This window comes from Cinclus cinclus, chromosome 9 (assembly GCF_963662255.1).
Source record: "Cinclus cinclus chromosome 9, bCinCin1.1, whole genome shotgun sequence".
Classification (NCBI taxonomy): Eukaryota; Metazoa; Chordata; class Aves; order Passeriformes; family Cinclidae; genus Cinclus; species Cinclus cinclus.
In genome coordinates, this window is record NC_085054.1 from 19,688,002 (window position 1) to 19,710,939 (window position 22,938).

Consider the following 22,938-nt stretch of genomic DNA (forward strand, 5'->3'; position numbering starts at 1 on the left):
AGAGGAAGATTTGCATCTCTCTAGTGGAAGCTGCAGGGATGCAGCTGTGGGAGCCCATCTGCTTCCAACAGCTCTAGGGAAGGCTGCACGTTAGAGCTCAGCCTCAGTCACGTCTTGTGTTGTCTCTTTTCATCCAGTTTTGGTACTGAACATTTTCAATTCTGTTACTTTTCCCTACTGCTCTCTCTCCTTTCTAACTAATAATGCAAACAAAGTATTAGGGTTTTTAAAATTTCATAAATGGTAAATGAGTGATTTGCCTTTTAGTTTTGTTTAGGAAGTGTCTGTCTTTTGTTCTTTGGAAACTACCCTGCTTTAACTGTTCTCCCTAAATATTGAAATATGTGCCATTGATCACATAACCCATTCCTCTGGCACTCCTTCTTAAACTTGCACTGTGCTCATCTGCTTTGTAGCCCCTCTGGCTTTTGAGCTTTTCTGTAATCTTTGCATCTTGACAGAGGTTTGGAGTCCAGACGGACTTTAGGATTAATGATTACTGCACAACTAACACTTATTTCCATCTATTTAGGCATTACTGATCTTGTTCTTTAGTGAAATCTGTCAACTGTTGTTGCATTTTGTCTTCAGGAAAAGTACATTCCTTTGAGAGAGCCACCTGCCTGTTTCTTTGGCAGGGCAGACCAGCTGTGTTCATTTAGGATTTCTAAGCCTCACAGGCAGCTTTTGTGTTGCCTGTTTGGAGTCATGGCAGGTTTGGCAGATATGAATTCGGGTGCAAACACACAGGCCTATAGCATGTGCTGCCTGTTCTTTCTTGCCTTAATCTCATTATATTGACTGATATTTACACTCTGGGTTCTTGGGGGGCAACAACCAGAAAAAGACGTAACAGAAACACGAGAGACCCTGTGAGAGGCTGCTCTGTCCTAAGTTTTAACACCACAAAATGACAGCCCATCCCTTATTTAGGAAACATTTATTGAGGAATCCTTGATTTTAATGATGCCTGATGCCTGATAGGTTTTATTCCTTTACCGAGCCACTGCACAGTTCAAATCAAGATGGGATCTCTGGGATTATATGGTTTGTCTTTCTGTATGACACAGACTTCAATTGAGTTTGTGCAGCAAGCCAGGTAACTCAGGAGATTTCATGGAATGTGAGTGTGGGAGCTGATCTGCGAGGGAAGGGAGAAAGGCTGGAGGAATGAGGGCTGGCAGACTCCAGCAGCAGAGCTGGCACCATCCCGAGTGTGTTATACATACAAAGCACAGTCTTGCTCCAGAGTTATATCCTCAGGAGGATCTGTCAAGTGTACTTTGTCCCTTGCTTCAGAAATAGTAATTTAAAGGCTTATTAACCATTATTTGAGTGAATGCAAATGTACAGCAAAATGCTGAGTAAATGCATAAGAACCAAATGGTAAAATGCACTGTGTTGCAACCCCTAAAAAGTTACTGCCATTAGAGTCTTTCTGCATATTTTTCCCTTTAAGCTTTTGTAGAGATATTATCAAATTCCCTGTAGGCCTCTACTGAATGCTATGACTGAGAACAGGAGTGATCTCAGCCAATACATGTCCAGCAACATTTGTTGGTTACATTAAAATAAAAAACAAAAACCTTCCTTTTCCCTTTACCAAAGGTGTCCAGCTCCTTCCCTTGCATGTATTGTTTCTTTTGCTACCATGTGAAATGCTAGACAGAACCTGTGTTCTGTAGTATTAGAGTGATGTGATTCCTACACCAAGACAGTCCTGGGAGAGATTAAGGGGACTCCCACTGCACAGTATAAATTGGATCTTGTAAGCTGTTTGTTTTATTTCAAAAAACCCTATGATCACTAAAATCTTCACCTGCTGGATATCTAATTTTCCCCCATTCAATTTCTTTGGCTTCATTTTACCTGCTAATTAAATTTTTTCAGCCTTGTTTTCTCTTGCTGCCTCTTCTGGCTGTTCACAACAATCCCTGAGCATGAGTTTAGGAGCAAACAGGAGCCAGCTTTCACAGCAGCTCATTCAACTGTTACTTACAGCTTATTTGAGTGTCCCATTCCAGATTTATAACACTAGCAGAACCTTCCAAGAGCATTAGCTGCTTGCATGAAGGTACGAGATGTATTGTAGCCCACTCCCTGACTAAGAGCTGACACTCAGGTGTGAGTTTCTTCATTAGAAATAAGTGTTACAGAGATTTTGAGACAGATTTGAAAGAAATTTCAACCTTTTCTGTTTATAAGCTGGGATCCTGTAATGATTCATGCTTAATGAGCTTTTGCTTCTCTTTTCCATCTATACGGAGTTTTCCAACTGCATGTCACTTCATTTTAAGGAGAGGAATGCTCTAAGATGTTCTGGGTACCCTGTGTTTTGGAGTTGAATTTCATTGTTGCTCCAGATATTTTTGGGGTTCAAAGGAGTCAAAAGCACTGGAGCAGAATCATCACTGTGACAGTCCTTTCACACTTCAGTGGCTCAGGTCCCACTAAGCTAGTGCAGCATCTCTGTCTGTTGTCAAAAAAATGGGGTGACAGTGTTGTCATTTTGCACAGCATCAGCCAGAACCAAGGCCTGAGAAAGAGGAATAGCAAACTTTCTGCTTATATGATCTGTAGAAATGACAGTTCCATTTACCTTTTCCTATCTTATTCTGGTCCTAGACTCACTTAGACTGTCATATCCAGTCCTCTGCTCCTTCAGCCTGCTCTGAAGGCTGTTACCCTTGGTGTTCATGTTGCCCAATCTTTGGTCTTAGAGATCTGGTCTTACCAACTTTATTATAATTCCTCTCTTTCTGCACTCACAGACTTTCCCTCTGCATCCAGGAAGTGGAATTTATTTTTTTTTTATTCCTTCCTGGATCAAATCTTATCTCTCATCTCATCCATTCTCACTGTTAATCCCAGCAATATGGCTGTCACTCTTTTTCTCTTGAAATGAGGTAGTTCTTCAGTATAGATTTGCCCTGTGCTTGTGTGACTGTTCTTCCTGTCCTGCCTCACCCCCATGCTCTACCCACTCTTCTCACCTTTGCTTCTCTTCCTACTTTCACCATCATTTTTGTTCCAACGTGCCTCCTACATTTGCTTATTCTTCCTGGGCATCTTTATTCTTTTCCAGATCCCTCCGAAGCCCACTCTCTTTGAGTTGATAGCTTGTGCTCCCAGGATAGAACTTTATTCCCTCCTCCTCATATGCCCTTCCTCAGCCCATACTTCAGAATATCAGCTCCTATGTGATTCATTCTCCATATAGCATTTATCTTCTTTCACTTGATTCTTCACTTCTCTCCATCTCCTTCAACAGGCAAACAAAATTTTCTGCTTGCCATTAAACAACATGACTTTAGATGTTGAACACTGAATTAAAGCCAAACAAGCAGCATTCAAAGCTCAGAAGCACCATTTTGTAGAAAATCACAGCAGCAGCAGCATAAAAAAATATACTTAAGGATTTAGATGAGAAATTATTGGAGATGTACAATTGCCTGCACAGCAGCTGCTGCAGCTGTGGCAGGTTCTCAAGCCTAATTCACAAGCAAGCTGCAATGTCGGCATGAGATGCCTGGGCTGCTCTTGTTCTCATTATTACTGCTGCTGCTTTTCACCTGTGTACCTCTTCTCTATACCTCATTATTCTCCATGGCTGAAGAACATGTCCCTCTCCATTTGGTCGTGTTTCCTGCTGATGTTGCAACACGACAAATCCAGGAGGCAGCAAATGCAGCAGTATTGCAGGAATTTGGATACATTAATTTGCTGCTTTAGGAGGATTCCTGCCTAAAAGCTTTGTGGTCTAGACTGTGGTCACTGTGTCTGCATGAAAAACAGACCTGGCTGCCATAGTCTGTATATCCATAATTGCTCTGTGATAATCTCATGGAGCTCACACAAACTCAGCATTTACTCATGTGCTTCCTCCATTTTTCTGATAACGGTATCTCAGATATCTTACTTCATTCTATAGTGGCTTCATCACCAGCATTGCTGCCTCCCATTATCATGGAAGCAGGAGCATTGTTTCAGGTGAAGAATGACAAAATGTGCTACCTAGGCTTATTGGAATCAACAGCTTTGTCATGGCTTTCTCTCATCAGTACTCCTGGGTCCTTTTATCTTCCTTTAGTAATAGGGAGCTGTTGCTTGGCCACTGACCTTGTATGACCCACAGAAAAGGAGTGGGCTCCTTCCTAGGAGTTGGCTGAAGTTGTGGCTGACATTGGAACAGGGTGGGAACCAGGAGATAGTGCTGCTGCTTGTGCTAGTGTAGACCTTACACTACTGCTCTTGCTGCTCTCACAACCCTTCTGCTGTGGTACAATTGTTTTTTCAAGCCACAGCAGAACAAAGCAGAGCTCAGGTCTTCTGTTATAGGAGGGATTCCCTTCTCTCACTGCATGTGAGGGTTTCTGAGGTCTATTCAGAATCACTAACACTGGTAGGTAACGTAAATAAAAAGTGCTGTCAGTTCTTCCCACCAAAAAACTAGCACACAAACAGGGTAAACTAATCAAACATTCTTCTTTGTCAAAAGGGAATAAAACATGTTCATGCCCAAGTGACCCTCATTTATGAGAGCATTCCTGACAGTGGCCCAGTGCAATTGGGTCTTGCCACAGCTTAGGGGACAGCATGCTTCTGTATGATGCAGTCCAAGTTATATCAGACATGTCAAGGCCTGACTAATCTGTGAAAACATCTATTCTTTAGCATTGAAAAATATGTGGCAGAGCTGCTTAATTAAATCTTCTTCCTCAAGAAAAAGAAATAATTTTCCCTTTACCCAAATCAAACCAGTAAATTCAGACTCTGGCACTACTTCGAAATGGTCCTATTTGAAGTACAGAAAATGCTGGGATTTTAAGGCATTGTCTGTACAAACAGAAAAGGAAATGTCTTAATGAGATGGGCAAAGCAGCATGGTCTCTGGAACAGATTGGGATTCAGGAAACCTGTGTTGTTATCACAGCCTTGCTATCACTTCTTGCCTTAGTGTGCTTTAGATTCCCTGGTTGCCATCTGTTTGTTACTCAGAGCAATGTACCCAGCCTTCCTGCACCCACTGAGCCTGAGAAATTTGGTGTTTTTCCACCTCTTGCTGTGTCTGATTCCTTCCTCTCTTCTCCTGACGCAGCACATGGGATGACTGTCACTTGTTCATCATCAGCCCTCACTCAAAGGCTACTTCCCTCCTTCCTTCTTCCCTCCAATGGTGTCTGTGCTCCACTGGCAGAGCTGGCACTCACTGAGACAGCTTTGTTACTGCTGGACATGGCTGACTGTCCAGAGCTGCTCAGGTGCTGGCTTAGCCTCTGTTCCTGGCCCTGACAATATGACATGGAGCACCATGGGCTGGCCTTGCATCCTGAATTGTCTATCAGCTTGTGTCCTCACTGCCTGCACCATCCTTTCTTCCTTAGCTGGAACACCGATTGCATCTGGGGAGTATGGATAATGGAGAAAAATGCCTTTTAGCTCCATATTCCACAAGAGACAGGTAGATGCTGGGGTGCAGCTCCCTCTGTGTGTGGAGCCTGGGGGAAGCTGGTTGCAGTCATGAGCATGAGATGCACTGGTTGCTTGGTTTCGCCCTTCTCCTGAGTGTTCATGGATGCCTCTCTGCTGCAGACCTGTCTTGGACACTCATACCTGAGGGACAAAAACCAGTATGGTCAGGAAGAAGCGTTTCCTGGTGCTGGAATGGAAATTATTGTAGATTTAACAACAGTAGCAATAGGGATCAGTGTCCCTTCTGCAGCCAAGTGGAAAAGTTACCAAGAAAAAGTTCTTCTGATTCACTTAGGTCACATGCTTTTCTATTAGAAAAAGCAGAAAGGACTTTACATTGAACTTTGTATTGCTGTCATGACTGTAGGAACCTGCGCTCACTCTGAATTAATTCTGTTGTTTGTAGTTTGAAATGAGGTCAAGATCACCTCAGTTCTGATTACTGTTAGCTGAGCATCTGTCCCTAAGTGTAAATGTATCTAGTAAAACTCTTCTCCACCATTAACTCTGGACATTTTTCCATGACTGTTAAATCTGCCAATAAGTCTCTACAGTCCAGGGATTCCTGCTGTGATATGTGAATGAATCAGAGGCTGTTGGAATCAGGAATGGGGGCAAAGACAGTGTAGAGATAGCTATTATTTAAAGGTAATTGAGTGGAATGTGCAAAGGAACAAGCTGAAGAAAAATAGAAACCCCTCAGGATATCCACGCTCTGCCTTCTATTCCGCAGCTGAGTCCCAGGTTCTTCCTTGAGTAAGTTTGCTTCTGTGCTTCTCTCAAAAAACATACACTTCTTCCTTCTAGTGCAAAACTGTGTGCTCCTGTCATTTCTAATGTGAGAAAGGCTGAGAACTGGTCCATTTGGGTCCTCTTCCTTAGCCTGTGTTGCATATAATGTAAGTTTTCTGGAAAGGAAAGCTGAATGGAAAATTTTCAGTCTCGGTTCCTTAGGAAGTTAAACATCTCACTGCACACAGGCTCTGAAGAGCACTTTTAGTGAAAAGCAGAGAACTTTTCACTGCATCACAGTGTGCACAAGTGGGAATGTAGATACTTAGCTCTCCTGAATAGAGCTATCAGGAATTGACCTATTAATCAGAATTAAGGCGTTTATTTAATAATTTTAATCCTTCTAAGACTTGTATTCTGCAGTGTACTATTTAATTCCCATTTCCCTCATCCCCCCTCCCTCATTCATTGTCTCTAGCACATTCCCTCTTTTTTGTCTGCAGCAGCAGAACCTAGTTTGAGGTGTGACTGGGCTGCTTAGATGGAGGCTAGATCTTGCTTTAATTGCACAGGGAAAACTGGAGGACTTTGATACCAGCTGGCTACTGTGGAGAAAGATGTAAAATGCAGAAGATACAATAAATGGACTGCTAAAAACATCAGCCTGTATGTCACAATTAGGAAGCAGAGAAGATTTTGCATGTTCCCAGGAGTTACTGGCAGGTCTTTGTTTACAGCCAGGTACCATTTGTGAATCTGGAGATGATTCACCTAAACCTTGAGTGTGATGTTTCTGTGTTGTGCATTACATCTGTGATATGTAACATATAATGTGTTGCAAAATAGTTTTAGAAACATTCAGGCCATTTGGGGATTGTGTGGTTTCAGGGTGTTTTGTGGCTGCAGGGTTTTTTAATTCTGGAAGTGTTGTTTTTTCATTTAGTTTGAACATATTCAGAAACGTTTGTTCTACCATCAGTGGGAATGTAGTGGGTATTCTCTTCCAGTGTCATTTGGGATATGTAAGGGAAAAGGAAGGTGACAGTTTTTGTTGGACTGAATATCTTTTCATGGATCCTCACCTAAGAAAAATATGAAGTGTCACCATTAAGTGGGAAGGATCTGGAGTTTGAAGGTTTCTGGATCAGAGTCAAAAGGCAAAGTATTTTCTGATCCAGACATTGTTTGAGAGTAAGATATTTCTTTGATCCTGAGTGTCTGTCTTCTGCCCACGAAGGTTACGGCAGAGTTGGATGCTTGGAATGAAGATCTGCTGAGGCAAATGAATGATTTCAATACGGAAGATCTCACTCTGGCTGAGCAGCGATTGCAGCGTCACACTGAGCGGAAACTGGCCATGAACAACATGACCTTTGAAGTCATCCAGCAAGGGCAAGACTTGCACCAATACATCATGGAGGTCCAGGCTTCAGGTGAGAAGAACAATTTGATCTCTATTTTACATGGGGGAAAAAGCCAAACTGAAACAAGGAAAAGCCCAACCCCCTAAAATGTACAACAAGCAAAAATACCTTGATACATATCAAATAAGCTCTTAACTTAAGTATAGGCAATACCTGTCTCTCCACTCCTACAACTGTTCCACAAGTTTTGAGAATTTTGATTCAGAATTTTATGTAAAAACCTGCTGTTTCTTTGAGACTGAAACTCATTGAGGAAATGAAGTTGACTTTCAAGTTTCATTCAGAAAGTTTCAGGACTGCAGTTTGTGATTGACTCCAAATTGGATGGAGAGGGGAGGGCAAGACAAGCTCCTTGTCCTTGCTCCAGCTCAGAAACAAACACTGCAGAGTCATGAGCTACAGACCCTTGGGCTGGGCAGTCAGTCCTCAGGTCTGGATGAAGTCTAGTCATTCTAGTCTCCTAAGCTTCTTAATCTTACTGCAAATAGACTTTAGTGAGAGTCAAACTGACCAGATGGGCTGGCTCCATTCCCTGCAGACTCGAGTACCTTTTCCTTGCTCCCCATTTCAAGGTGCATGCCCAAGGGAAAGAGAGAGAGAGTGAGGGGAGAAAGAATCTAATTATCCAAGAGTCCTCTGGGAAAGAATCCAAACAGGAGAGACTTGAAACCAGTCATGAAATGGAACTCTTGTTTCCAGCCAGTTCTATTTGGAGTTGTTTTGTGTTAAAAGGGAATATGATAAACTATACAGAGTGAACTTAAAGGTAGCGGCTTATGTGTAAAGAAGCACTTTGATGTGTGCTCCTAAATGAGTCATGAGTCATTCAGGTAGAAGTCTGATTTTACTCTGCTTCTCAACACAAGAGAATTTCTAATACATCCACAGAGTCAAAATTTTTGTATCCTTGAATTTTGCATCTGGAAAAGAAATGTCATAATTCAGAATAATCACTGCATAAAGCCCAGAAGTGAATGTTACTTGCATAGTGCTTTAACCTTCTAAAACGTTTGGAAAGAGTGCAAAGCAAGAGCAGTTCCTGTTCTTTCCCTCGTTTGAAATAATTAGGATTTTATGGTATTATTCTTTGGCAAACATTTTACCTCTAGGCACCTACCTTCAAAACAATCTGTCAGTATCCAGCCTGATTTGGCAGGCTGCACTCAACAGAGGCTTGAGGACAGCTTCAAGAGGATGTTGTGAAGTAGATAATTTCTGTGAGCCATGTGTGTGAGCCTCTCTGAGATCTGCCCACATGATGCCTGGCCAGGCTGTGCTTCAGCCTCCCTGCTTTCTGAGTTAGAAAAGTCATCCTAAGATGTTAGTTGTTTGTGCTCTTTTGTCTGTTTTTTTTTATCCTGAAGGAATCCATGAGACCTAAAGAATATGATCCAGAACAGGGCACGGTCAGGAGCCTCAGTGACTGATTTTTAGAAAATGAAGAAAAACAAAAAAAAACAGTTCTGTGTTTGTCAAGAAGTTAGAAAGAACTTATTTTGGATTGCTGACAAAAGGTTAGCAACACTCAGTGAATTGGCTTATAAAATGTTCTTGTAAGATTCTCCAAGATCCCTTTCTATGAAGCCTACCCAATAAAAATCCACTGCTCCCAAAAGCAGGGAAGCAGAAGTCCCATGGGGATGTAGAGAAACTGTAGTTAATCCAAGGTAATGGCATGTCTGCAATGCATGGAATGCTAAATGCTGGGAGAATGGAAAAATAAGGGAGAAAGACAGTACTTGGGAGCCTACTGCTTCTTACTTCAATAAAGAATAGTCATACCTCATAAAAAAGTGGTTTATTTTTATTTCCCTCTTCCTGAATCCTTTATCATAGCCATTCAGTGCATAGGGTAGGGGATGATTATTCTTAACTGCCAGAGCTGAAAACTTGCAGGGGTTCTGGGAAATCAGCTGCTATTGCTGCTTCCTACTGTACACTGTCACCACTGCTACAATCAAAACTCAGCTGTAGACACAGAAGACAAAGCCAGAAAAAATGTGATTTTCCAGAGCCATTCTACCTCACCAGCCACCCTTAATCGACCAAGTTTCTTCCCTTCCCTATAACTCTCTTTGAACTTTATTCTTTTCAGCATGCCACACAGGAAACTGACTTGATTTTGATCACTCTGTCCTTTGTCTTGGAGGTCTTGAAGCAGGCAAGTCTGTCAGATAAAATTACATCCAGGTGCTACCATTTATGATGTCTTTTTCACTTGGAACTCTTGAGGCAGTAGAAAAAGAAGGTTTTCAGCCATGATTTTTGCATGTCTAATGTAGACTTGGAGCACTGACTCTTACTAGGCTTTGTAGTGTCTGGAAATCCCTGTGAACATTCTTATGTTGGTACAATAAATCCAGTGGTTCTGTGATGCACCAGGTCAGACTCTGTGGATATTGAGAGCATCCATACAATCAGGCATCTCTGCAAGCCCAGCATCTCCAAAGTTCCATCCAGCTCAGGGTTATGTTCCTGTGATTCCTTCCAATATTCCAGCAGGTGTGAGTGAGCCTGGATTACACTGTTTTTCCCATCAGAATAATTATTTTTTAAAGAAATGTTTGGTTTTGTTAGGGAAAAGGTAAGATCTGGAAGTCAGGGTGCATTTCCTGAAATTTTGCAGTACTTGCAAATCATTGCTAAAATCTGAGTCAATCAGGAAATATATTTGTCTGTAGAGAATATTATAGTAATATTCTCAACAAGACTGGAGTTTATAATGAGCCAGTCCTTTTTGTTTCAAGAAACCTACCTGCTATTTTTCCTGTTTGATTTTAGCTCTACTGCTGATAGCAAAGCTTAATATGTGGGTAAATAATCTCAAAAATGGTTATTGATTATTTTGGATGCCTAACTCAATATGTTGAAGGAGCCTAGTGTTCCCAAAAGTGACAACTTGGACATTTCTGAGAAAACAATTTCCCATGGAAAGTTAAGGATAATTATTAAGGAGTGATTCAGCACTTGGGCCCAAGCTGTGGTGATGATGTGCTCAGGTAATTTATTAGCATATGCACCTTAGTTAGTCTGATTCTAGGCATTAAAAGCAGTTACACTCTAATAGCTGGTTAATTGATTGTGCAAATTTATTTGATTAATAAAGTCCATTTGCATTGTCAGTATCATTGTCATAATGAGCCCCCAGTTGGGGGTCTCTTATTGCTTACAGAGCTTTCTATATCTTAGACAAATTGCTTCTAAGTCAAACCTGAAATACACTGTAGAGCTGAAGCTGGGGGCATTCAGTAAGTCTCCACCTGATACGTGTAAAATTCAAAGTCCTTTTGCTTCCCAGTCATCAAACTAACATTGTTCACCCCTTTTCCAAATGCTGCATTGCTTAAAAGGGAAGCAGAAATCTATTTCATTTGCTTTGTGGTGTCCTTTACAGTTAATTATGACTATAGTTTATTTTGCAAAGGAGAGAATATAAACTCTGCTATCACAGGCTCTTAATATTTCAGCATAAAGCAGGTTTAAAGCCATTTCAGAACAGTTTTGTGCAAGTTAAAAAGCAATACCCCTTCCCTAGTCTGAATTTTGTCTCTCATTGCAAGCATTTCAGGTGTCACTAATGTATGTTTTGTAGGATGCCAGTACTCCTTCCTGTAGGATTTTTTAAATACATTTTCAATTCAATATCATTCACTTGACATCTGCTGCAATGTTTGAGGCAGTAGAATAAAATGGTAACCAAGTTCATTTTATCAGAAAGTCAGCTGTGCTTTTCTAGCTGTCAAAACACAATGTAAAGATAATATGTACAAAATTATTCGGGAAACAAGACTTTCTGTTTTGCCAAACAATACTTCAGAAGAAAAAGCGCTCTCACCGCATGTGCTGGCACGACAGAATAAATCTGCATGACATATGACAAGCAGGAAAGGGCAGATCATTCATCATGGGGAGCACACACTGCCCTTGGATAGCATCCCAGGCAGTTCCCTGGTTGCTGCTGATGAGTTTGCAGCATCAGAGCTGCACCAGCTGAGTGTGCGGGAGGGAAATCTGTGCATTTGATATCCAATAGGTGTGGGGAAGTCAAGCATACAAAAAGCCATCATACCCTCAGGCTACACAACCATATGCAGGCTAATTGCAGCAACAATGCCTGGTGTCTGGCAATTGAAAAGAACTTCACTCCCAAGAATAGAAACATGTATTAAATTTCCAGTTTTAAATGGGAAGCCAGGGGCCATTCCACTTTATTTGGTAATGAAGGAACTGTTTTGCTTTGGCTGAGAAAGGGGATAAGCCAATCATTTGCATTCCCATGTGTTTTTTCTGATAAAACCAGAAATCAGGAAAAACGGCTAGGGTTAGTAATAAGGTTGTATTTATTTTGTGTGCTGTCCTGTGTCGATACCGCTGAATGAAAGTCAAAGTCTCTGAGGAGGATAAAGAGGGAGGTAAAGACAACTTTTAAATGGTTTTCAAAGTTAGTGCCCAAGACTTTTTTCAGCAGCTTCTAATTAATACATTTCTTTTTTTTAATTCTGTATTATTCCATGAAATCAAATGGCTTTGGAGGAAAGCATGGTGTTTTCTCAGGATTTCTGCAATCACGTTATTTTTATGTTAGGTTCCTTATCCTTCCTGCTTTGAGGCCAATGACAAAATTCCAGTAGACCTTAATAAGGGAGGAGTCAGGTGTTTATTAGTTTGCACTCCCAGGGACCACAGTAACATGGGATGACATTTCCTTCAGGCCAGACCTTCCAGCTGCACTGGTAGTGAGCCCAGCGTCGCAATCGCATCGGTGTCACCTGGAAGGAAGGTGTAAAGCTCTGCACTGTACTTCATGTAACCACCACACACAAGGCTCACAGTGTTAGAAAAACATTCAGGATGTAGGAAGGGCCTCAGGAAGTCTCTAGTAAAATCTCCTGGTCAAGTCAGGGCCGTGAAATCAGACCTGTGAGGGGTTAGCAAGCTCATGTAGGATGCAAGGGAGGGGGATGTGGTACTAAGATACCCTTTTTGTCTGCTGTGTGAAGATTGGACAAAAGTCAGTCTGTGGAATAATTCTGAATTAACTAAAGTCTGATTTAAACTAATTCCTTGTTAGTGATCCTCTACAAGCATCCAGATGGAAAAAAATTTTCTCTATGGAGTTCCCTGCATTTGTAGATCTACTACAGTAGATCTGGTGCCTAGAGTTTACTTCCTGAATTTCACTTTCTTATTTTCTTCCTTATCTCTTTTCTCTTCTAGGTTTTTTGTTGTTTTTTTTTTTCAAACATGCATTTCTAAGTTATAAGTTTATAAATTACCCTAAAAAAGAAAGGATTTTTCTGACTTTTTTAAAATTTGATGTTCATGCAAGTTTTTCAGCAAGACTGTGCTTAAGTCAGTCCAGCTGGCCAGATGCTGATGAGTCAGAGGAGCAGTGATCACCAGAGAAACGCCACTTTGTAGAAAAATGTAGTGATGAAGATTAGGGAGCTGGGAAAGCCAGCTATTACATGTGAGAAAGTTAAGTGATAAAGAATAACTCAATTGCAAATCAATGTGTTAGCTGGCAAAAAATTTTGATGTTTACAGTTATACAAAATTGAAATTTCAAGTAAGTGCTGTGATCTCTCTTTCTCTCTCTGCATGTTACAGGCATTGAGCTGATCTGTGAAAAAGATATTGATCTTGCAACACAGGTTCAAGAACTGCTGGAATTCCTCCATGAGAAACAGCACGAGCTGGAGCTTAACGCTGACCAAACTCACAAGAGGTTAGAGCAGTGCCTACAGCTCCGGCACCTCCAGGCTGAGGTCAAGCAGGTGAGAGTTTTTAACCACATGAAGGGCTTGAGAGGTTTTTCAGCCATTACACAGATTCACACTCAGCCAGTGTCTGCCAAGGGACAAGCCCTTAGGTGGGCACTCTAAATCCCCCTTTCCTTAACAACACTTGATTTCCTGACAGGTTACAGAATGGCCCTTTGCAAATAAAAGGGGCTCTGCTCTCCCAAGTGTGCACGTTTTGGCATCATGGGTAGTTTTGGCAATTCTGCACAGAACTGACCATGTAGCTTCTTAGCTGGAGAAACGGCCTCAAACTCCAAGTTTTATGGGAATATAATTATTTGATTTGTGACCCAGACTTAAGCTGAGGTGCAGAACAGGTCCAAAGCAAAGGAAACTGAGCTGTGAGACCTAAGTGTGACATTATGGTAGTTTTACCTTTTCATTTATTGCTATACATCTGTCATCTTGCAGGAATTTTTAATATCTTCTGGTGATATAAAAAAAATCTGTCAGTGGTCTTCAGTTCCCAGGACTTGTTTAGACATCCTAGCATTATTACATTGCCTTTTTTTCAGATTTCATCCTAGTGTAGGCAGTTATGTTCTGCCTTCCTTGGTTTTCCCTAATATTTAATTTGGATGCCTCATGTTTCTTTGTTTTCCTTTACTGCACAGGATAACATTACACTTCCTGCTTCCTAGCCCATAGGTAGCTTCACATTCTAGTGTATGTCTGTCTTTTAATTGAATGATCTTGATTTCATCAGGAAAAACAAGAATGTTTTTCCAGACACCTGAAATATTCAGTTTTACATTTTTCCCATACAAATAGGTGGGTTGGAGGGTGGTGTGCCCAGGTACTACAAGGTGCTCATGAAAGATATCTGTCCATTTGTTTACTTATACACATACACACACTCTCTGAATGCTCACTACATATGATCATAAATATTCACTTTTGAAGACAGAATAACTGAGTGATTATTTGTCGGACTTGCTTTATCATTGCTGGCAAAAGAAATCCTTCACACTCAAAAATCTGACAGCACTTAACAGCAGTGCATACATTTTGTTTCAAAGTCTGCTTTGATGTGAATATTTTGCAATCCTTCCTAAAAGTAGCATAGAACTCTCCTAATTTTTATTTCTAAAATTTGATCAATTTGCATTTGTGGTTATTGCAGATCAGCTCCTCACGATGTTCTGGAGCTCTATAGACTGCTTGGCTTTCTTCTGAAAAAATAAAAAAAAAATTAAAAAAAACCAAGCTAAACTCAAAAACACTTTGTGATATTTATACTCACCATCTTAACATTATTATGAACTATATACTTTATTTTCTATAGGCTCCTGAAGTTTCTTATACACAGTTTAGCTAAACTTGGAGGTGTATGTGATACATTTATGATGAAGCAGAGCCATTTTAACTCCTGACAGAAAGCAGAGAGGAGTTACATGTGTAGCACAAAGGCTAAAGATGCAGGTTGCCCACTTGCCTGGAATGAAGTGCAGTCAGCCCTGTGGCTGCTCCTGCAGCCATTCAGTGGCAGTGCAGCACATTCTGCAGGTACCTGACTGTTATTTGCCTTATTATCAGATATCTGCTGGTCCTTAACTGTTTTACTGCTGGAATCTACCCAAAGGAAGTGGTTATAGGACTGAGCTAATACTTATTGTGTGAGAACAGCTGCCTTGAATTAGTATTTCCTTAACAGAGCTTGGGACCCTCAGAGCCTTTGTTATTATGTGACCTCTGGCAAACCAGTAGTGAAAAAACCATTTTATTTGTTCAGCTGAATACTAAGGGCCCCTTTGCTTGTTAACCTATAAATTACCACAGCTACAATCTCTCTCAGAAAGAGGCAAGTTGAAATATATCTGTGCCCTATCTATTTGGTTTCCTGTAGATGAGTCATATTCCCAACCATTTAGTAAAATTGGGAAATGTATTGATTTTGGCTTGTAGTTCATTTTCAGTCTGGTCCAGGTTTCCTTCACTTTCAGTTTAGTGCATCTGAGATGATGGATGATCTCATTACCAAATTGCTCTTTCTCTCATGAACGAGTCGAGATGTGGTTGTTGCAAGACACCTCCTGTAGCTGTGTTAAGTTCTGCTGACAGAGTAAAATTGGTCAAAGCTGCTACATGTACATGTGTTTGCATTTTGATATAATGGCTCATGGAAATAAAAAGTATTTTAACTGTCTCTATCTATTTAAGTTTCATTTACCAGATATTCCTGCTTTATATCATATGCACCAAGGGTTTGAATGCCAAGACAATGAACTGAAGTTTGGGGCCATTAAAGTGGGACAGTTCCAAATGAGATGTTCTGTGAACTGCTTTAGAGAGGAAATAGTAAAGATCAGTAATTCACAGGATCTTTGTTGTTAAGAAAAATTCTGCCTAAGCCTGATTTTTCCCTCTTTTGGATCCTTCTCATTTCTGACAGAAACTATAGAGCTTGGACTGCTTACATGAAAGTAATAGCAGAATAGATTTGTGGAGATCAGTTTAAAAAAACAAACTCTAATGCTGTGCCTGCAGCTGTTTGACTTCCCTATCCCTTGATTTATCTTTGTATGGTTTAGTCTTTTTTTTTTTTTTCTGGAAGTGTTGAACTGGACCTAATTTGCTCCAAGATATCCTCAAGGTGTCCCACTATACTTCCTTTCCAGGTTGTTTTGATGTATATGTAATCCATTTGATGTGCTTGTTATCCATCTATTTTTGCTGTTTGGCATTAGATTTGCTTCAAAATACATATGCCTAAGGGATGATGGAAATAGTTGTTTGAGAGACACTGAATATATTTATTTTTTCCTAATCTAATGTCAAATAGCTCCTGGAAAACTGATGCAGTTTTAAACATGGTTAAAATTACCAGAAACTGTCCTTGATGGTTGTGTCTGTATTAGTAAAAGCTTCTGAAGGAAGCTGCAAAGGGACTGGAGGGGTAAGAGATTCATTTAGATTGTTTTGTCCTCTTAACTTAAACTTAAAAATCTTATCTGATTGGACAGGTATCCATAGCAGTCTTTTCTAGAAACATGAAGGAAGGAATCCTGACTAAACTGAGCAGTAGACAAAAGCACTGCATAGTACAGAGCTCTCATTTCTTAAGGAGAGGGGTATTGAGGGGTATCTCAATAAAAAAGGGATTGAGGGGTACCTCTGTCTTTATTTTTCTTGTAGAGTCTGACTCTGTGCTCAGTGAAGCTGGCAGAGTTCCAGGGAAGAAATTAGGAGTTTTAGAAGAAATTGGTACTTTTATTTAATTACAGAGAATCCCTGTACAGGAGCATAGCTTCTCTAAAGCAAATTGGAGTCAAAGGTGGGAGTTGTTTCAGAGTTGTGGTTGCCCTCTTAAACAACCCATGCCTTGCAGTAAAACTGTTCTCCAGTGACAAGTGGCTTTTATATTAGATCCCATAAAAGTGTTTCTACTTCTCTGTTAAAAAATGTTACTATGTATAAGAAAGTCTTTGAAGATTTATTTAACTTCAGAATTATTTAATCACTGCTTCTATGAAGCTGATAAAATCTGTCATTTGTAGGAAATGTCTGTTTAAAGCTATCTTTTAGGGAGAAACACTACTATGAAAAGAGCTGAAACAAATCCCAGATGAGGCTCCAACATTTAAGTGCCAGACTTCTGGAATTAGAAAGGAGTCACTGTATAAATGCTCCCAAGCAAAATTTGCTAGTGTCTGGGTGCTCCTTGGGCCTGAAAAAGGGAGTATAGGAACCTCAGAATGGATGTGTCTGGGGGAAGGAGAGGGAGCAGCTACTCAGGGGTGGTGACAGCAGCCTTGGTCAGGAGCAGTGCTGGCAGCATTGCTGGCTCATGAAATCCATCAGTCCACCTGAACTGCTTTCCCCTGGATAATTTGAGTCTGCAAGACACTTGAACAGAGGGATGAATTTGTGTTATTAACACAAGAGGAAACCTGGCAGACTGGTTGTGTGGTCCCTCTTCCTAATCAAGTTGCTTTGTTTCAAGACTGAGTTTCCATATATTTTTTTTCTGATGTTTCACTGTTTAGAGGTTCAGATATTTGTGCAAATTCTGTGTCAAACTGTCTGTGTCACTTTTAGAAAAACTCAGCTGAAATGAAAGCTGTTCCACAGAGGGGGAAAAAAATGCTGTATTTTTAGCATCCACACTCAATATTTTCTACATACCAAATAGTCCAAGGCAGGGTGTATTGCAGTATGTAAAATGTGAAAACATGTCTTGCCTCATGATGTCCTCAATTCAAGCCTTTTCTGGGTACAGTAATCCTTTGGTTAGCTTCAGAGTTTGGTACCATGTAGTTGGTAATAATTCAGGGTTCAAGTCTGATGGGTTATAGAAAATGCCAGACAACTTCCACCTGATAACTCAACTGCTTTTCCTTTAAATGTGTGATGCATTTTCCACAGGAACAATTGCACCTGCTGATGAAAGAGAATTGAATTAAATTAAATCTTCCACACTGTTGTACTTAACAGAATATAATTTTCTACAAATTAGGGTCAGCTATATGTATAGATGTCTCCCTTTTTTCTCCTAGGGAAAACAAATTTTTTACCCTACAGGGAACTGAATGGCACTAACTGGGACGATGCATGATGTAGGGATGAAAAACAGGCAATTTAATGAACCCCTTGTAGAAAATGGTAGTACAAATGGGAAATTGCTATGTGGACTGTTGCAGCAAAGTCAATTTTGGAAATCATGAGCTAAATTTAGGGCAATGATTGAGCAATCAGGATTTCCTGTGCATCTGTGAATTGGACTCAACAAGTTTCTGGCTTTACTGGACTAATTTGACACCTTCACAGGTAGAAAAAATGCTTTGAGACAACACAGGAAAAACTTGCATATATGTACTGGGTGCTAATTTCCTAAACACGTATCTTAAAATAGCAGAAAATGTTGCTGCTTAAATGAGTGAGTACAAGTTTGATGGATTAATTATGTACATTTAGGATGTGATTTTACAGCCATTACAGCATGGATTGCATGTCTACAAATAATTTAAACATGTCTGAAGTAAAGCCTCTTGATTAAATACAAAATGCAAGACTTGACACTTTTTCCTAGCTCTGTGTGCAGGTGGAAATTCCAACTGCATCTTAGCACCATGCCAGATGAATCCAACTGTGTCCTCTCCTACCCCCTAAGCTCTTCTTTCACACAGAATTTTGTGTGAAAGACACACAGGCAAATGAAGCAGAAAGGTGTTGCAACATCTATGATTACAGCTGGAAATCTGAAAAGATGTTTAAATTAAAATCTGCCTGATTATGCTTTGTGGTTTTGCCCTGGGGTATTTGCATAGGGTCCTATTCATTTTTGTGCTTAAAGCTTGAAAATGAGTGCTCTTTGCTACCCAAATATCCTTGTAAAGGGAGTTTAATTCTTTGAGCAATACCGTTTTCAATAAGATCTGTGCCTCCTAAAGCTGTGTGTCATTAAGACCTTATGCTAGGGTTTCTTTCTGCTCACACATGCAGCCCACCCTTGTTGTTCAGCCAGGCTGAAGCATTTCTATAAGGTTTCTGCATAAACCCTGGTACTGAAGCAACCTCTCAATAAGCACATCTTTTGTTTGCAGGTGCTTGGCTGGATCAGGAATGGGGAGTCCATGCTCAATGCAAGCCTTGTCAATGCAAGCTCCCTCTCGGAGGCTGAGCAGCTCCAGCGAGAGCACGAGCAGTTTCAGCTGGCAATAGAGGTAACACCAACAAGTTCACTTTGTTTCTCCTTCCCAGGTGAACATCTTACAAAACGTTGTCTCATGGGGATCAATCGTTGCTTTCTTGAAGGAACGGGAAGAATAGAGGCTTTAGAAAATCAACTTATCATTAAACTCATAATGTAGCCAGAGGCTAATAGTGAAACAACTTATTTATCACCTTCAGCTAATTCTTCGACTTCCAGATATAAGCTTTTCCATTAATGAAAATGGCACTCAGGCATCTCCTGATAATTTCTTTGATAAAAATTTAAGATGATTAAAATTCATAAAGTGATCTGAAATGGGAAAAGTTTGTCAAATCAGTTTTTTTTCTTCATCCACAGTGTGCAGGTCATTGCACCACATTCATTTGTGAATGTTTTTTTGCTGGATAATACTCTCACACTAAATAATCTTTCATTCAGCTTTCCTTTCATGAACACCATAAAAGAAACTCATTCCAACCCTCATCCTCAAATAACCTTGACAAAGAGGCAAGAGGGACAATTTTTAAGAATTTGCTCCAAAACTGCTTTTCCCCCTTCTTGCTCTGGAGTGACAGCACATCTTTGACCTGGCCTTTGGAAACTGATTGTGAGCAAACCCATTTGGCTCACTCACAGGGCCAGGAGGAAGAGACCCTGTTCTGAGCAGCTTTCCTTTGAATGAGAAGGTACTGAAAGTCTAAGGTCTGCCCTGAGCAGGGTACTAAAAGATTCCTAATTAAGCTCGGTGCTTCATTTATCTCTGTTGTTATGAGCAAACCCTGTGCTCACATCAGTTTCTAGAAATAAGTTGGTTTCTAGCATTGCTTTTTTATTCTCCAGTTTAAAAGGTGTGTCTGCTTCCTAGATTATATTAATTGTTAGCTTTTTAAAGAGAAAAGAACAGCTGAAAAATACCCATACACTTTAAACTCTGCAAGTATGGAGATTTGTAGAGATGCCTGACTGAGGGTGGGAGGTGGTGCGAAGAGGAAGGGATGTCTCCTGGTAAGCTTGAAGTCAGTCAATATACATTACAGTGATGCTAATAAGTATAGAGTTTAAATCTCAGCTAATGACTTATTTTGATCAATCTATGCTCAGAGTAAGGAAGGAGCAGCTGTTGCAGCTCCTAAAGGAAAAGGAAAAAGATTTTTTATCAATTCTGTATGAGCTGGCTGGTACCAAGCTGTGCTGACCACATCTTGGCAACCACCACCAGACAGCAGTGAGGAACAAGACAGCCACTGGCTGAGTTATCTCAGCTTCTGACACTGGGGAAGTGCTTGCATTTGGTGGTAAATGCAAATTGCAGAGGAAGAAGAGGGTTACACCACTGTGAGGGGAAAATAAGTTTTCAAAAAGAAAAACTGCTAGCTTAAATATTTAAAATATTTAAAGCTCAATATGGGGAAGAGATCAGCAAAGCACACAAGGCAGACTGTTCTCTAAAAGCATTCTAGATGTGGAATTGATTTTCAGTTGAAATCCTTCAAAGTCTATTTCAAACAAGTATTACAATTCTAACACCAATAAAGCAGCTGGATATTAAATTTAACCAGTTGTTCTTGAACCTCTTCCTAAGTTTCTGCCAAGTATTAATCCTTTTTGTTTCCTAATAGCTTTCTCTACATTGCATTATTCATCAGTGTGCTACCAGATGATTTCAAGCTTTTTTCCAGGTTCATGGCTTATATCATAAAACTATCACATGAGAATTTGTCAGCAGCAGTTACAAATGGGACATAGCACAGAGGAGTCTGAGAGATTTTAGGGCTTCTGTTCAGAAGATTAAAATCAACTACTGGACTTAACCTTGTCTGAACACAGTTACTCAAGAGGCTGTGAAGAGATGGGGGCTATTTTAGGAGCCCACAGAGGAAGATGTAGCCACCACTTGGTAACTCTGAGAGGAGCTGGTCTAGGCTGAGGAATGGGGCAGATGAGTCAGTCCTGCCTGTAAGGTGGCTACTGAGTAAACTGGGGAATGGTGGAGGGAATGGCTTGACTTTCCCCAGCTCTGACCTTAAAGGTAGGAGCACAAGTTTAATCTCCAGTATGAGTGAATACTCATTTAAGAAATGCATCTTGTAGGGGCTGATACTTGTGGCAAAGTTCATGCCCTTTGGTAAGACATCTTTGTATTTTCTGGGATTGATGTTTTGAACAACTACAGAAGTAAAGCTGCTGATGCCAGGTAAACTGCCTGGCAAGAGCCAAAATAGGGTGATTAGGCCCACAGTTTGCCAACTGTTTAGGGTTTGCTATTGGGCTGCAGATTGTGTGGGATGCAGTCAGCACTGAGACTGGGTGAGAGCTCAGCACAAGAGCTGTCTGCCCCCGGCTGTCAGAATGGGCCCCTGGGAACCCCACCCCATGTTACTGCCCAAGGGGCAGTAGCTGACCAGTGGAGCCAACCCATCTTAGCACTGCTAACATGTTCCAAGCTTTATTAACGTGTTGCAAATGTGTGTGAATAACTAAAACTAAAATGCTTTGCAGAAGGTGACTGTTAACTGAAGATAACTGAAAATATTTCATTTTCTCGCATCCTCATGCTCACGCCTCGCTTCACCTTTCTATCATATCTGGCACATCTGTACAACCTCTCTTTCCTCCCCTCATACACAGTCCCTCTTTCATGCCACTTCCTTACAGAAGACACATCAGAGTGCCCTGCAGGTCCAGCAGAAGGCTGAAGTGCTGCTGCAGGCTGGACATTATGATGCTGATGCTATCAGAGAATGTGCTGAGAAGGTGGCCCTGCACTGGCAGCAGCTGATGCTGAAGATGGAGGACAGGCTTAAACTCGTCAATGCCTCAGTGGCCTTTTATAAAACCTCTGAGCAGGTGAGCTGGACAGGGTCATTTCTGGGTCATAGTAAACCAAGTCTGAATCAGTAAAAATTCTTTATTTGACAAGCATTGTACCACAAAAAAAAAAATTCAAACCCTCTCCCCCCCTCAAGAAAAGACAAAAAAAGACCAGCAAGCAGTTTGTAATTACTTTCATCTTAAAGTTTTCAGTGTAGCAGTATAATTCTTGAAGGTGCTATTTTTGTTGGGCTTTTTGTCAATTTTCCCCTTTCAAATGGGAATAATTTTTGAAATATCACCACTTTTGTTTCAAGTTCTTATGATACTTAGTTTTGATGAGTATAAATCTGCTTTTCCTTGAGAACTACTTGCAATTAATTAATTAATTGATACTTTGTGAGCCAATATTTTCACTAGTACTTAAATACCACCATGCCAAAAAAGATGCCAAGATTTGAAGGGATTTCTCTTAAATCCACCTGCAACACAGATAATTAAAGCAAGAACCCATTATATGCTAGCACAACTCTACTTCATTCCAGGTGTTCATGAATTGCAAAACACATTCCAGTTGGCTGCTGGCATGGTAGGATTATTCATCCCTTGCACAAGCAGGTGCCCTTTATTCTGTAGTCAGTGAGAATTAGTGCCTGATGTTATTTACTGCAGCCAGGAAATTGGTGTTAGCAGGGACACTGCAGGAACCTGTGGTTTTACACAGAAAGGCAGCAGTGATTGCCAGGCCATTTTCTATTGTTACTGTCACACATTTAGGTCCTCAATTAGAGAACCAGACACAGGAAGATTTTTAACACTAGATGTGTCATTAGTGAAAGACTGTACTTTTCCTTAACTAGGAGGCTGTAGATGATCCTTGGGCCGCTTTTTTTGGTGCCATTTGTTCAATGTATTTTTACGACTGTTTAAGAGAAATTCATTCCTTATAATTAATGTATTTCACTGTGAAGAATTTCAAACAGATTTACAGTCCCTGGTGGATTCAAGATCTAAATCAATTACTGCTGATGGAGGAGTGTGA

At 40.5% G+C, this 22,938-nt stretch overlaps 1 protein-coding gene across 1 annotated transcript in view; it reads left to right on the forward strand.

Annotated features, from left to right (window-relative positions):
• LOC134047094 (kalirin) overlaps positions 1-22,938 on the forward strand; it is a 341,858-nt gene that overhangs the window by 296,681 nt on the left and 22,239 nt on the right. The window contains exons 14-17 of the mRNA XM_062498020.1: positions 7,442-7,637; positions 13,239-13,405; positions 18,976-19,095; positions 21,741-21,932. Coding sequence (XP_062354004.1) covers positions 7,442-7,637; positions 13,239-13,405; positions 18,976-19,095; positions 21,741-21,932 — 675 coding nt within the window. The remainder of the gene's footprint in view (positions 1-7,441; positions 7,638-13,238; positions 13,406-18,975; positions 19,096-21,740; positions 21,933-22,938) is intronic.